The sequence below is a fragment of the Tamandua tetradactyla genome, chromosome 8, assembly GCF_023851605.1.
Source record: "Tamandua tetradactyla isolate mTamTet1 chromosome 8, mTamTet1.pri, whole genome shotgun sequence".
Lineage (NCBI taxonomy): Eukaryota > Metazoa > Chordata > Mammalia > Pilosa > Myrmecophagidae > Tamandua > Tamandua tetradactyla.
In genome coordinates this window covers 107,487,533-107,504,904 of record NC_135334.1, presented here as the reverse complement: position 1 = coordinate 107,504,904, position 17,372 = coordinate 107,487,533, and the positions used below count along the sequence as shown (strand labels likewise).

The 17,372-nt window shown below is 33.8% G+C and overlaps 1 protein-coding gene across 6 annotated transcripts in view; it reads right to left on the bottom strand.

The window, feature by feature from the left end:
* Nucleotides 1-17,372, bottom strand: part of ELP4 (elongator acetyltransferase complex subunit 4) — a 309,287-nt gene that overhangs the window by 290,473 nt on the left and 1,442 nt on the right. For all 6 annotated transcript variants that reach the window (XM_077114287.1, XM_077114290.1, XM_077114289.1 and 3 more), the window contains exon 2: nt 8,079-8,114. In XM_077114287.1, the coding sequence (XP_076970402.1) occupies nt 8,079-8,114 (36 nt within the window). The remainder of the gene's footprint in view (nt 1-8,078; nt 8,115-17,372) is intronic.

The following is a 17,372-nucleotide window of genomic DNA, read 5'->3' as shown; positions in this document are numbered from 1 at the left end:
ATCATACGATCTGTAAGATATATTTTGTTCGAAAAGTTTTATAGTCTTAGCTCTAGTGTTAAGTCTTTGATCCATTTTGAGCCAATTTTTGCATAAGCTGTGAGACGTGGGTCCTCTTTCATTGTTTTGGATATAGATATGCAGTTCTCCAAACACCATAGATATTAAAGACGCTAATCTCTCACAATTAGTTGACTTGACTGCCTTATCAAAGACCAGTTTGCAGATGAGAGGGTCTGTTACTGAACACTCAATTCGACTTCATTGGTCAGCACATCTCTATGCCAGCACCAGGCTGTTCACATCACTGTAGCTTTGTAATATCCTTTAAAGTTAGGTAGTGTGAGACCTTCCACTTCATCCCTATCTCTCAAGATCTTCTGAGCTATTAGGGGTACCCTGCCCTTCCAAATAAATTTGGTTATTAGTTTTTCTATTTCTGCAAAGTAAGCTGTTGGGATTTTAATTGGTATTGCGTTGAATCTATAAGTCAGTTTGGGAAGAACTAACATTTTAACTATATTTACTCTTCCAAACCATGACCATGGTCTGCCCTTCCATCTATTTAGGTCTTCCATGATTTCTTTTAACAATTTCTTGTAGTTTTCTGTGTATAGGTCTTTTGTGGCCTTGGTTAAACTTATTCCTAAATATTTTATTCTTTGGGTTGCTACTGTAAATGGAACTTTTTTCCTTGATTTTTCTCTTCAGATTGCTCACTACTAGGGTATAAAAACACTATTGATTTTTGGGTGTTGAGCTTGTACCCTGACACTTTGCTCTACTCATTTATTAGCTCTAGTGCTTTGCTGTAGATTTTTCAAGATACTGTATTATGTCATCTACAAATAGTGAAAGTTTAACTTCTTCTTTTCCGATTTGGATATCATTCATTTTTTTTCTTGTCTAATTGCTTTAGGTAGTACTTCTAGTATAATGCTGAATAACAATGGTGACAATGGGCATCCTTGTCTTGTTCCTGATCTCAGCGGGAAAGATTAAAGTCTTTTTATTTTTCATATATTCCCTTTATCATGTTGAGGCAGTTCCCTTCAATTCCTATCCTTTTAAGTGTTTTCATCAAGAAAGAATGCTCAATTTTGTTAACTACCTTTTCTGCATCAATCGAGATGATTATATGGTTTTTCCCCTTTGATTTATGGATGTGGTGTATTACATTAATTGATTTTCTTGTGTTGAACCAGACTCTCAAACCTGGACTAAATCCCACTTGGTCATGGTATATAATTCTTTTAATGTGCTGTTGGATTGAATTTGTGAGTATTTTGTTCAGTATTTTTGCGCCTATATTCATTAAAGAGATTGGCCTGTAATTTTCTTCTCTCATAATATCTTTGTCTGGTTTTCGTATTATGGTAATGCTGGCTTCACAGAGTGAGTTAAGTAGCTTCCCCTCCTCTTCAATTTCTTTGAAAGGTTTGAGTAGGATTGGTACTAATTCTTTCATGAATGCTTGGTAGAATTAACATGTGAAACTATGTTTTATCCATTGATGAGAGTGGTTATTGAAATGTCCAATTATTATTGCAGAGGTTTCTACATCTCCCATAAGTGTTGTCAGTGTGTGCCTCATGTATTTTGGGGCACTCTGGCTTGGTGCATAAATATTTATGATTGTTATGCCTTCTTGAATTGTTCCTGTTACTAATATATAATGTCCTTCTTTTCTCTTTTAATTGTTTTATGTTTGAAGTCTAATTTGTTGGATATTAGTATAGATACCCTAGCTCTTTTCTGGTTATTGTTTGTGTGAAATATCTTTTTTCAGTCTTTCACTTTTAATCTGTTTTTGTCCTTGGGTCTAAAGTGAGTCCCCTGCAGGCAGCATATAGTTGGGTCCTGTTTTTTTAACAATTCTGCCAGTCTGTTTTTTGATTGGGGAGTTTAATGCATTAAACATTATAAATATATTTATATTTTATATTATAAGTAACAGTTATATTTTAAACCTATAAAACATTTATATATATCATATTATAATATGTCTATATTATAAATAACATTTAATGTTATTACTGTAAAGGCAGTACTTCTACTATTTTGTCTTTTGGATTTTATATGTCATACCTTATTTTTTTCTCTTGTTACCCTAAGTGAAGGTCTTCATTTGTACACTCTCCTCCAGATCTCTCCCTCCTGTCTTTTCCTATCTGCCTATAGTGCTCATGTGTTGGTCTGAAAATACTACATAACCCAGAAAGGACGTGTTTTAATTCTGATCCAATCTTGTGGAAGCAGCCATTTCTTTTAATCCTGATTCAACACAGTAGCTTGGAACTGTACGATAAGATTATCTCCATGGAGATATGACATGCCCAATTGTGGGTGTGACCTTTTGATTAGATAGAGATGTGACTCCACTCATTCCAAAGGGGTCTTGATTAGTTCATCGGAATTCTTTAAAAGTGGAAACGTTTTGGAGAAATCTCAGAAATGACTGAATGGATAGAAATTTCAGAGCAGAACTGACACAGATGCCAACACTGGGAGAACAGAGACACAGATGTTTGGACATGCTTGGAGACCAGCAGATGTTGCCATGAGATGTTAGGCAAGCCAGAACCTGGAGAGAGCCAAGGGAAGTTATGTGATGAAAAACAGCTCTGGAGAAGCAGAGTGATGACCCCACAGGTACAGAGGCTGAAAGCAATGAAGCCCAGGAGCAAGGGACCAGCAGATGCCAGCCACATGACTTGCCAGCTGACAGAGCTGTCCCAGACCCATCAGTCTTCCTTGAATTAATGTATCTTTTTCTGGATGCCTTAGTTTGGACATTTTTTTAGGCATAGCATTACAAAGTGGTAACTTATTAAATTCCCCTTTCTAAAGCTGTTCCAGTTGTGGTATATCGCATTCCAGCAGCTTACAAACTAACACAACTCCCTTTAGGATTTCTTGTAGAGCTGGTCTTTTAGGCACAATCTCTTTCAGTGTCTGTACGAAAATATTGTAAATTCTCCCTTATTTTTGAAGGAGAGTTTGCCAGATATAGAATTCATGGTTGGCAGTTTTTCTTTTTCAGAATCTTAAATATATTATATCACTGCCTTCTTCCCTCCAAAGTTTCTGCTAAGAAATCCCACATAGTCCTACATAGCTTCCCTTGTATGTAATGGATAGCTTTTCTCTTACTGCTTTCACGATTCTCTCTTTGTCTTTGATATTTGGTAACCTGATTAGTAAGTTTCCTGGAGTAGGTCTATGTACCTCTACTCTGTTAGGGGTATGCTGCACTCTTCTAATCTGTAATTTAATGTCTTTCCTAAGAGGTGGGAAATTTTTAGTGACTGTTTCCTCCATTATTCTTTCTGCTCCTTTTCCCTTCTGTTACCCTTTTGGGACACTAACAACATGTATATTTGTGTGCTTCATGTTGCTCTTATTCCCTGAGACCTTGCTCATATTTTTCCATTCTTTTCTCTATCTGTTCTTTTGTGTACAGGATTTCAGGGGTCCTGTTCTTTAGTTCACTAGTACTTTTCTGCCTCTTCAAATTTGCTGTTGTTAAGTCTCCATTTTGTTTTTCATCTCTTCCATTGTGCCTTTCATTCCCATAAGTTCTGCCATTTGTTCTTCAAGCTTACAAGTTCTTCTTTATGGTGGCTCAATGTTTTCTTTATATCCTTCATCTCTTTTGCCATATCTTCCCTCAACTCGTTGATTTTCCACTTGATTGAGTACATTTGATTGAACATTAATTAGTTGTCTCAACTCCTGTATTTCATTTGAAGTGTTAGTGTGTGCCTTTGACTTGACCATATCTTCATTTTTCCTAGTACGACTCATAAGTTTTTGGTGTTATCTTGGCATCTGATTTCCTTGATTAATTTATTCTGGAGGTCATTTTCATTTTTTTCCCTAGGGTTTTCTTGTTGGTTGTGTTTGTTCTCTGCTTTTTTGGTGTTTATTTCAACTTATTCTAGACTTTAGCACAACTTCTATGTAACTGTTCAGAATTTGTCATGTCTTGTTTTTCTGGTTCTTGCTCTGCCTAAATGGAAAAACTTTTTTTTTCAGGATGATCTCTCCAGATACTATCTAGTTGTTAAGAGATTCCTGTGAAGTCTCTAGACTCTGCGCATTCTGTATCCTTCCAAAAGGTGGTGTTTGACAGCTGGGGAACACCAAGTTGGACTTTGTCTCTCTAAAGTGGTTTGGTGCCTGTAATCCTAAACTGACCCTGTCCCTGCCAGGGGTGTGGTTGAGACAGAGGCTGATGCTGAAAGTGGGTTGAGGGCTTAGCCCTTGGGTTCTAAATTCTCTGACTGAGGGTTGCCACTTGAGCTGGGCCCCACCCTCCCTTTCCTTTGGGAAGATAAACCCTTTAGAGAATTAACTCCTTCACTTGACTGCTTTTTTTGACTCTCAGACCTTTGTTTTTTTTTTTTTTTTTATTAACGGAAAAAAAAAAGAAATTAACACAACATTTAGAAATCATACCATTCTACATATGCACTCAGTAATTCTTAACATCATCACATAGATGCATGATCATCGTTTCTTAGTACATTTGCATCGGTTTAGAGGAACTAGCAACACAACAGAAAAAGATATAAAATGTTAATATAGAGAAAAAATAAAAGTAGTAATAATAGTAAAAAAAAAAACAAAAAACCCTATAGCTCAGATGCAGCTTCATTCAGTGTTTTAACATGATTACTTTACAATTAGGTATTATTGTGCTGTCCATTTTTGAGTTTTTGTATCTAGTCCTGTTGCACAGTCTGTATCCCTTCAGCTTCAATTACCCATTATCTTACCCTGTTTCTAACTCCTGCTGGACTCTGTTACCAATGACATATTTCAAGTTTATTCTCGAATGTCTGTTCACATCAGTGGGACCATCCAGTATTTGTCCTTTAGTTTTTGGCTGGACTCACTCAGCATAATATTCTCTAGGTCCATCCATGTTATTACATGCTTCATAAGTTTATCTTGTCTTAAAGCTGCATAATATTCCATCGTATGTATATACCACAGTTTGTTTAGCCATTCTTCTGTTGATGGACATTTTGGCTGTTTCCATCTCTTTGCAATTGTAAATAACGCTGCTATAAACATTGGTGTGCAAATGTCCGTTTGTGTCTTTGCCCTTAAGTCCTTTGAGTAGATACCTAGCAATGGTATTGCTGGGTCATATGGCAATTCTATATTCAGCTTTTTGAGGAACCGCCAAACTGCCTTCCACAGTGGTTGCACCATTTGACATTCCCACCAACAGTGGATAAGTGTGCCTCTTTCTCCGCATCCTCTCCAGCACTTGCCATTTTCTGTTTTGTTGATAATGGCCATTCTGGTGGGTGTGAGATGATATCTCATTGTGGTTTTGATTTGCATTTCTCTAATGGCCAGGGACATTGAGCATCTCTTCATGTGCCTCTTGGCCATCCGTATTTCCTCTTCTGGTAGGTGTCTGTTCAAGTCTTTTTCCCATTTTGTAATTGGGTTGGCTGTCTTTTTGTTGTTGAGTTGAACAATCTCTTTATAAATTCTGGATACTAGACCTTTATCTGATATGTCATTTCCAAATATTATCTCCCATTGTGTAGGCTGTCTTTCTTTCTTGATGAAGTTCTTTGATGCACAAAAGTGTTTAATTTTGAGGAGCTCCCATTTATTTCTTTCTTTCTTCAGTGCTCTTGCTTTAGGTTTAAGGTCCCTTTGTTTTTTTAATGAAGTCCTTGTCTGGATCAGGGCTGACAAATGAAAATACCTGAGGCTTTCTCCAATGAGCTACTCAGCACAGTTTAATAAAAATAATTCCTCTCAGAGCTGGTCCCCAGCCCTCAAGGTTTGCCTGTCAAGAGCTGGAGTTGCTACCTGGGTGTATGTTCCTTGGGGTACAGCTCTTTTCCTATATTCTGAGCTGGGCTGACTCCAAAAGTCTCACTTTTTTCTTTTTGTTTTCCTGCCAGCTCCTTTCTGCTGATAGAAACCTCATGATACCATCCCTGCCAGCTTTGGTTTATCTGTGCTTGGAGCCTGTACTCAAATTTGGTAATTAAAACTGCAATTGGACTTTGGCTGGGCTGCCCCTCCCTTGCTTCCAAAAAAGGCTTCTTCTTTTTCCCTGCTGGGAAATATTTCCAACTGAGCCTGCCATGCCAGTAGGGGAGCAGTGCCAGCCTCCAGTTTTTGCAGGCTTTACTCACAGTTTTGTGGTGTGATCTTAGCATTTCATTCATTCTAGAGTGGTACAGAATGTGGGTCTGGTCACAGATGTCTCCGAAACAGTTGTTCCAGACAGTTACTGGCTATTTACTAGCTGCTCTAGAGGATGAACTAAATTCTATACCTCACTACACTTCCATTTTGCCTTGCTCTACTGGCCCAGTCAAGAATTTGTAACACCATGTAAAACCAATTCACAAAGGATGCACATAAATTCATATAACAATATTATCGATGGACTGAGAATATGAAATAAAGTTAGTTGGCTTTATAGCTGATTAAACTATCTTTCTCCAAAATATTCATTAATTATGTCAAATGTCACAAGAAATATACCTGTAATTATGTGTTTGGTTGTGTAATACTCAAAAACTTTACAGGAAAAAGAACATTAAAAAACACTTTTAAAAAACTTAGAAACTTAAATATAAAGAATGGGTAAAAGGCTGATAGTTGCTTGATTTATGTCAATTTTGACATTGGCCTGAACCAAACAAAACTGTACAAAAGAGGGAATAAACAAAACCTTTATTTAAGTTCAACATATCAATTCTTAAAAATATAAGAAGTGAAATACATTAAATAAATATGGTTTCAAATGCCTTGGGAACCGCAAACATAGTTTAAACTAACAATGTGTTGTGGCTACTACTAAAAATAGCCCAACAGGAACACTTTAATTGAGTGCCGGTATGTGCCAGATACACTTTGCATATATTATTGTATTTTTTCTCTACAGTAACTATATGAAACTTCAATATTATCATGCCCATTTTATCAATGAAAATACTTAAGAATGATTAAATAAGTGATTGAAGTTCAAAAAAGCTAAGAAACTCTGAGGCCATAATAATTTGGTCTAAATTAACACATTTTATTGTCCCAATATACTAAATATAGGTCCTCAATTTGCAACTTTTATTTCATTTGAGGCACAGTTGGTGATACAATGACAGACTAGAAGGTACACCAAGAGGAAAACAACCAGGAAAGTGAGGAGTGTGAAAATCACAATACATAAAAATCAGTTTAAGAAACCAATGTGTATTTAATTTGGAGAAGTTATGATGTGAAAAAACAGCTAATTTTCAAGTATTTTAAGGATGTCATGTAAAGTGTACATAGATTCATTCTGTCTTTTATCAGATGACAATACTTGGAACAACAGATCTGTTACCTAAACCTCACTATAAAGGACTTTGTAATCAATTATAGCCTTTTCTACAAAAAGGCATTGCTGCGTGAAGTACATGGTGAGCTCTTTAAATTAGAAAATACTGTTTGATATGTGCATCCAAATACTGTTTGGTATCTGCTAACGATCATGGAGAAGGTTTGAAGCTTGATGAGAGGTTTGATTTTGTGATTGCCAAGGTTTATTTCAACTCTAAGATTCTATCATCTATACTAAAAAATAAGCTAGTAGGGATACAATTTGTTCCTTTAAAGATGAATAAAAATACAACTTAACCGCCTGTTACTTTTCTTTCAATAAGATAATAATGATCAAATCTGTAAAGTAAATGATGGACTAAGTACATCAACATTTCATATTTATTATTCTAATAATCCCAGTCTAAGTAGTGAAATTCTCTAAAAAATATTTTGGCTTTTAGATTTTTTTTAAAAATTGGAGCACAATACAGTGTCAACATTTGTAAAGCACAAGCACCAGATTTTCAGATATGCTTCTAATTTATTTCAAATTTATAAGAACACTCATATTTACATTAGGACTTCAGGCAATTCCTTTCTAATTTTAATTTACGTTCACGTTTGTGGAGATTTAATAGCTTAAAACATTCAACTTCAGAATAGAGATAAAATAATTATGCACAACTAAAAACTGTGACCAGGAGGAGCAAAGCATGTAGTTTAATACTAACCAATTAGAAGAACTGTTCCAACGGCTAAACCTCCACCTGGAAATCAAACAAAAACAAAAGGAAAATTAATATACCTTATCACATTATCTTTACCATAAAAGTTAAGCTCTTTCAAGAACAGATTTTTTTTATTAATTAAAAAAAATTAACAACAAACAAAACAATAAGATATCATTCCATTCTACATATACAATCAGTAATTCTTAATATCATCACATAGTTGCATATTCATCATTTCTTAGAGCATTTGCATTGATTTAGAAAAAGAAATTAAAAGACAACAGAAAAATTAAACGATACTAGAGAAAAAAAAGTTATACATACCATACCCCTTACCCCTCACTTTCATTTACCACTAGCATTTCAAACTAAATTTTTTAACATTTGTTCCCTCTATTATTTATTTTTATTCCATATGTTCTACTCTTTTGTTGATATGGTAGATAAAAGGAGCATCAGACACAAGGTTTTCACATTGACAGAGTCACACTGTGAAAGCTATATCATTGTTCAATCATCAAGAAACATGGCTACCAAAAGTTAAATCAAAATGGATCAAAGATCTAAACATTAGGTCTAAGACCATAAAACAGTTAGAGGAAAATGTAAGGAGATATCTTATGAATCTTACAATTGGAGGCGGTTTTATGGACCTTACACCTAAAGCAAGAGCACTGAAGAAGGAAATAAATAAATGGGAACTCCTCAAAATTAAACACTTTTGTGCATCAAAGAACTTCATCAAGAAAGTAGAAAGACAGCCTACACAATGGGAATCAATATTTGGAAATGACATATCAGATAAAGGTCTAGTATCCAGAATTTATAAAGAGATTGTTCAACTCAACAACAAAAAGACAGCCAACCCAATTACAAAATGGGAAAAAGACTTGAATAGACACCTCTCAGAGGAGGAAATACAAATGGCCAAAAGACATATGAAGAGATGCTCAATGTCCCTGGCCATTAGAGAAATGCAAATCAAAACCACAATGAGATATCATCTCACACCCACCAGAATGGCCATTATCAACAAAACAGAAAATGACAAGTGCTGGAGAGGATGCGGAGAAAGAGGCACACTTATCCACTGTTGGTGGGAATGTCAAATGGTGCAACCACTGTGGAAGGCAGTTTGGCGGTTCCTCAAAAAGCTGAATATAGAATTGCCATACGACCCAGCAATACCATTGCTGGGAATCTACTCAAAGGAATTAAGGGCAAAAACTCAAATGGACATTTGCACACCAATGTTTATAGCAGCGTTATTTACAATTGCAAAGAGATGGAAACAGCCAAAATGTCCATCAACAGAAGAATGGCTAAACAAACTGTGGTATATACATACGATGGAATATTATGCAGCTTTAAGGCAGGATAAACTTATGAAGCATGTAATAACATGGATGGACCTAGAGAACATTATGCTGAGTGAGTCTAGCCAAAAACTAAAAGACAAATACTGTATGGTCCCAATGATGTGAATCGACACTTGAGAATAAACTTGGAATATGTCATTGGTAACAGAGTTCAGCAGGAGTTAGAAACAGGGTAAGATAATGGGTAATTGGAGCTGATGGGATACAGACGTGCAATAGGACTAGATACAAAAACTCAAAAATGGACAGCACAATAATACCTAATTGTAAAGTAATCATGTTAAAACACTGAATGAAGCTGCATCCGAGCTATAGGTTTTTGGTTTTGTTTTGTTTTGTTCTTACTATTATTACTTTTATATTTTTTTCTCTATATTAACATTTTATATCTTTTTCTGTTGTGTTGCTAGTTCCTCTAAACCGATGCAAATGTACTAAGAAACGATGATCATACTTCTATGTGATGATGTTAAGAATTACTGATTGCATATGTAGAATGGTATGATTTCTAAAAAAAAAAAAATGGTCAGCACAATACTGCCTAATTGTAATGTAATTATGTTGGAATGCTGAATGAAGCTGCATCTGAGCTATAGTTTTTTTTTTTTCTTATATATTTTTGTACTTTTTATTTTTATTTTTGTTTTCTCTCTGTTATCATTTTATTTCTTTTTCTGTTGTCTTGCTGTTTCTTTCTCTAAATCGATGCATATGTACTGAGAAATGATGACCATACACCTATGTGATGATATTAAGAATTACTGATTGCATATGTAGAATGGAATGATTTCTAAATGTTGTGTTAGTTAATTTTTTTTAATTAATAAAAAAATAAATAAATAAATAAACAAGAAGACAGATATTAACAAAAAAAAAAAAAAAAGAAACATGGCTACTGGAACACAGCTCTACATTTTCAGGCAGTTCCCTCTAGCCTCTCCACTACATCTTGAACAACAAGGTGATATCTACTTAATGCATAAGAATAACCTCCAGGATAACCTCTCGACTCTGTTTGGAATCTCTCAGCCATTGACACTTAGTCTCATTTCACTCTTCCCCCTTTGGTCGAGAAGGTTCTCAATCCCTTGATGTTAATTCTGAACTCATTCTAGGGTTTTTCTCAGTCCCTTGATGCTGAGTCCCAGCTCATTCCAGGATCTCTGTCCCATGTTGCCAGGAAGGTCCACACCTCTGGGAGTCATGTCCCACGCACAGAGGGGAAGGGTGGTGAGCCTACTTGTCATGTTGGCTGGAGGGAGAGGCCACATCTGAGCAACAAAAGAGGCTCTCTTGGGGGTGACTCTTAGGCCTAAATTTTAAGTAGACTTGACCTATCCTTTGTGGGGCTAAGTTTCATACGAACAAACCCCAAGACTGGGGGCTCAGCCTGTAGCTTTGGTTGTCCACACTGCTTGTGAGAACATCAAGAAATCGACTTGGGGAAGTTGAATTTCTCCCCGCTCTCACAATTCCCCGAAGGGGGCTTGCAAATACTTTTCCACTCACTGATCAAATCACTCTGGGATTCATTGGGGCATCACTCTGGACAAACCAACAAAATCTCATGTCCTACCTGAGATTCCAAGTACTTATGACATTCAATCAAACTATCTACATAAGTTATATTAGGAAATGCTCTAGTCAAAATATAAATTTTGTAACAAATAAACATATTTTGCTTTAGTCTCACACATAAGGTTACATTTTAAAATATTAATTACCATCTATTTTCATCACCCTGCAATAATGACATTCCTTTATTATTCCTCATGCAAAAACATTTTTAAAATTTGTACATTGTACATTTTACTATTGTTATACACTCTAGGCATTCCTAGATTATACCATCTCAATCTTTAACATCTATCTTTTCAAGAACAATAACTGCAATAACTTTAAAATTGCAGTCGAGAACATTTTAAATACCTTTGAAATACTTTGTTCTAGAGCTATTGTGAAATAATTACATATTATATATAATTATATATTACACACTACAATTACTTTCATAATATATTGTACTATCCTCCTTTCCCTTGTGATAGACCCATGCCGTATTAAGATAACTGTGGATAAGCACTGCAATAATGTTATATTTAGCACTTGTTAATAAATTAACACAATAGTCAAGACATAAATGTGCACATTAACTGATTATAGAATTACAACATAGAAAAGAAAGGTTGTTATGATAGAAATTTCACATTAATATTTATCCTCAAATTTAATAAGCTTTGGGGAAAATAACATAATACATACTATTTTTCATTCTGAATAATATACACCGTCTGAACAGTCTCGAAATACGCATGTCTAATTATATCTAGAATTTAAAATTAACATTATTACCATTTCAAACAAAATAAAGATATAATTCAATGTAATTAGAAAGTATTCTTTTAAATATATGACTTAGGGTAATGTGGTCGACAGTATATAATTTAAATGATGAATCATTAAATATAAATTTAAAATCAAGTTTCAAGACACTAGACCCACACTAAAAAGATTAGACATCAGACCAATATTTTGTTAGTTCATCATCCCATTTGTAAAAGTATTACTATTTATAATTAATGTTGCAAACACCAACAAATCTACTTAAAAATGAAAACACACAAAGAATGAATAACAGGCTAAAATAAATTATAATTAAAAAGGCACTACTCATAAAAACGAAGGAAAAAAAACTACTCAAAATTATCAGACAATTGAAAACAATACTTTTTTTTCCTGTGCCCCAAATTGTGAAACACTTAAAACACCAATAAAGAAATTTCTCCAAAAACTTTTGTAGTAGCACATTATGTGGAAAAATTTAGTACAAAGTTCTCTTGATAGTATTTATTTTTTTGCCTTGTAAAGAAGCATATATAACTTCTGTCTAAAGAAATAAAAACCATTTGATAACACAGATTACAATGCCTCATTTGAGTTATGCTAACTGACTTATGGTGAGACTTGAAATCAACTTTAGGACAAGATGTAGAATGTTCCAAACTGCTAGAGAAGAAGTAGTAAAAACAGAAGGAAACAACTAGTACATAGACATATTTTTATGTTTAAGCTATTGTTACAGGACTGAATATACTTATATTAACATATACATATATATATATTAATTTGACATTTGCAGTCCTTCATTATGGCATTAAAGCCATACCAGGCTAAACAACATAACTTTAACTGTTGATGTAACTAAAAAATTAACATAAGCTGAAATCTATATGATATGGCAATCAAAAGTATTAGAGAACAAAAAGGTTTTCTTTGGAACAAGATTAGACTGTTCAATTTTATAGTTTGTGTTATATAGACCACTAGTCACTTTTTAGTCTATTTTGAACCTTTAACATCATACTTTCCAACTCTTCACTTCCCTACTTTCTTTTATATGCAAAAATGAACATTTATCTCCAGAATAGCCATTCTATGTATAATTAATGAGATAAAATAAGTACATAACAGACATTCTATAATATCTAATCTAGAGCAGGTACTATAAAAAAAGTTAGCTGCTTCTGTTTCTTAAACCTGTTTCCTATAAGAAGGGTCAAGGTTTCTTATCCAAGCTCTCCTGAATATACCATTCATGTCTTCTCAAATTAGAAATTTATACAAGGCCCTCTCTTGGTATAGCTAGAGGGAAAATTAGATTAACACTCACAGTGTGATGATGAGGGAAAATCAAGGAATAGTTTACCAATTAAATGAAATGATCCCTAGCATAAGTGGCCCAGAACAGGTACTCAGTAAGAGCTACCATTACAATGCAGACAATTTTCTGATTAGAACAAACTACTAAGAATACCATTATTTGATAAAGACGATCAGCATAACAGTAATAACTATAAGCATACTTCTCATTGCTGAGTTAGTTAAGCAAAGCATTATACAAATAAGACTCAGCAAGAAAGTGGTTTTTTCTAAGTATAAGATAAACTACCATTCCTGATAATTCAGGAAACAGTACTCAAGCAAATTTTTAAACCTTCCATGTTAAAAATACTGTTTTGCAGGCGGGCCATGGTGGCTCAGCAGGCAAGAATGTTCGCCTGCCATGCCAGAGGACCCGGGTTCGATTCCTGGTGCCTGCCCATGTTAAAAAAAAAACAACAACACTGTTTTGGAAAATTTGAATATTAATTAATTAAGGACAACATAAATGGAAATACAAAAATTATTTAATAACTTTTGCCAGCCAAATTAATATCCTATAAGGACTTCTCTTACAGTAAGACTATTTTCTTTTTCTTCTTTCTTTCTCTTTCTTTTTTCTAATGGGCTCTATTATATAAAGTTAATAAAACCACCCTTTTGAGAATTTTTAAATCCACCTTTTATTCTGTGCATACAAAGTGAAACGATGTGACATGTACATATATGCACGCATCTTATAGAGCCCAAGTTCCACTTCTAGGTTTGATTTTAGTGTTATTAGACCTCGCAACATTTCCCCTGATACCTTCCTATAAGGTATTTTGATATCCCTCACTGGATGTACCAAAGCTGTAGCTGTATTTAAAACTAGAGTAAGTACCTTCTAGTTGCGTCCCCAGCAAAAAAAAAAAAAAAGTCCAACCAACCACATGAAGATATCTTGGCATATCTTCATTACAGCTAGTTTTTTATATTTTATTCACTAATTCATCAATAATTTTTTCTGTTTTCGAAAGCAAAACATAGGGCGGGCTACGGTGGCTTAGCAGGCAAGAATGCTCACCTGCCATGCCAGAGCACCCAGGTTTGATTCCCGGTGCCTTCCCATGTAAAAAAAAAAAAAAAAAAAAAAGCAAAATACACCTCACATTAACAGCTTCCAAATAAAATAGAAATATCTTTTCTCAATGGTCAATTAAAGTATTTTACAGATAAGTAATGGGGTAAGGAAGCCATCATCTCATTTCTATGATGAAAAAAAACCTTTACAGTAGTAAAATGGTCTTGTCTACCACCTCCTCTCTTTTAATTATGACTTAGAGAAATCACAATGAACTTTCTGAGTCACTTAGGCAAATAAAAAATCTTGGTTTTAATTTTAGACCTTTTTAAGAATTCTACTTACCTCCAGTTTACTAAAAATACAAGTATAGTATTTTATCTACACATAGATTGGAAAATTCTGAGTTTGAAAAGTTGAAAATAATCTGCAAGCTTGAAATTTTAAAGTACTAGTTTCATTAAGACTTTGCATATAATTTTTAAACATAAGACACCTGGCATTTTGTTAACGTCAAAAAAACAATATTAAAAAAAAATTTCAGAACATTTAAGAACTTACAACTGACAAGACCTTCCTATCTTATGTTTAAAATACGGAGAGCATTTTTTGTTTTTTAATTCATCTGACAAGTGGTTAGACAATCATAACACTATTTTAAAGGGAGAAAATTTCATTCTCACCCTCTCCCCCAATCAAAACTCTAACAGCTTAACATTTTGGGTAAATTAACTCTCATTAATAGAGTTGACTATGAAGGCCCATAAGAGAAACTTTATTTATCAACAAGGGCAAATGTCTTTTTTCAAAGTTAGAAAAAAGGAAAAGGAAAAAGAAATAAAAATCAGGAAAAATAAGTGATTTATACTCATCGATTCCAATGTTCCTATAAAAGGAACAGTATTGTTTATAAGAAAAGCATTTTGAGAAAATGCAATATAAAAAACAAGTCCATTCCCTTTCTTTGGTTTACAGTAATATCCTCAACTATTTGATGCCACACCCCAAATTAAATTGCAGTTAACTAACAAGTCTACTTTTTTTCCCTAAGAGGTATGGACCATCCTGGTATCTCTTGATTATTGCACAACTATTAGCTGAGCAAATATGGAAATCAAAATAGAAAAAGCTATGAATAGTGACAATGCTTCTGTATATTAAAATACATGAAATAATCCTGCATAGTAATACAGAGGAATAAACTACATTTCCTTAAATACATAGCTACCTATTCATTTGCTAAAATAATAACCAGGATTATGTTAAAAATATAGTACAAACTGATTGTGCATTATCCTACATTACAGATTAGGATAAAGTACAGCAAAGGAAACAAACCTACCAGTATTGACTTTTCAATGTCAGTCTCATCTACCTGTTACAATCTTTCTTTGGAAATTCCTAGAAAGAGGGAAATGGAATATCTATCTAAGAAGTCCTCTTCATTTTCTAAAATATGTGTTAATTTACATATAGTTTCTTCAAATAAGAAGACAAATGTCCAGGAATGCTAGGGTTGCAAAATTTGAAAAAAATTCAAGCAATTTGGGAAATTTATATCAAAACTTAACTACCAAATTAAGTTACCAAAACAAAAATATTTAGTATGATTATATCATGTTTAAAGATGAAGATAGTGAGAATTTTCAAATTTATGAAACACTTAGGAGTAGACAATAGCAATATTAGCATATCATTAAATAACTAAATTCAATTAGCCTATATGGTGATTTCAAATATATTTTGGATGAATGTTTAAAATTACAATGATGTCATGGTCGCAGCAGTAAATTGTCACTGTATTGTCTGACAGTGACAATACAATATTTACTTGTTACACAGAAACCACAAAACATATTTAGCCAACAATCACGTCATAGTCTAATCTTATCACCCTGATATAACATCCTGCTATCTTTACATTTTGTCACAATATGGTCATGTTAAGCTCAGTCATAATCTGATTCAAACAGGTTAGAGTAACAATATACTCTGAATTGCTTATACTTACATTACCACATCAGCAGCCAATTATTTCACTTTCAAATAATGTTTTAATGAAAAACAATGAAAATGTTTGCTTCACAAGGCCATGCAGACCAGAAAATCAAAATACAAAAATGCCATTAAGGAGTCAACAACAAATACGATACTTCTACATGCATTTAATACTCCAAAGTGTAGTACTCCTACTGTTATAACTTCTTCATCTTTTGTATACTTTGACAATTAACTGTATATATGCAAGAAACATTTTAAAATATTGAACTGATACTTTTTCAATCATCTTAACACTAATTTTTAGCATAAGCTTGTTACAGTCACTGTGTATCTTCACATACTAGAGTATTTCCACCCCTGCCTTCCCAGAAGCAAATCTGGAAACTTTTTTAAAATTACAGTTCACATGAAGAAGGTGTTTTGGGTTTTCTTTTTGGTAGGTGCTTGAAAAGAGAGACTATAGTTAAATCCATTAGTTTTAGGTCCAATGAATGGTTAAAACACCCTGTAAGAGTTTTCAAAAGTCTGAGACAGCAATAGCATAATGCATAGAGCACTAGAATTAGAGCCTAGTGGTCAAATCACATTGTTACTAGTTTTGTGAATTTGTCAATCTCTGAATTTGCTTTCAGAGTTCAGATACATAATTCTGTTCTACATGTTTCACAATCTCTTGTCTAGATTTTTTTCTACACATTCTTTTAATCAAGATGTTTTTGTGAACTTGCTAAGTGGCAGAAACTGAATTGGCATAATTTGTTATTCTGATGAGGAACTAAAGATATAATGTCAAAAATGTGATTTGACCTTTTTGTTTGGAGTTTCAGGAACAAGTGAATGAAGTCACACATCCACACCGGATTAAAAAAAAAAATTAAGGACTAGGAATAGCTTCCAATTTTTAAGTTCAAATATAAGACAAAACAAAGACTCACAAGAGGAAAAAAGTGAAATAAATTATACGCTAACTAGATATTTCTAATCATTACTATTTATAGTACCATACAACTCAGGGAGACAATGGACTTGAAACAATAAGTGAAAACATTAAAAGTTATGTAGAAATAACTAGGGTCCTATTAGGCCATGAAATAAAAGAGGCTAGCATCTCTCGTAGGTTGCTGTCTTGTCACTTTCCTCTGCACTAAACACATTTAAAAAGCCGACCTCCTTGGAAGAAAAAAAAACAGA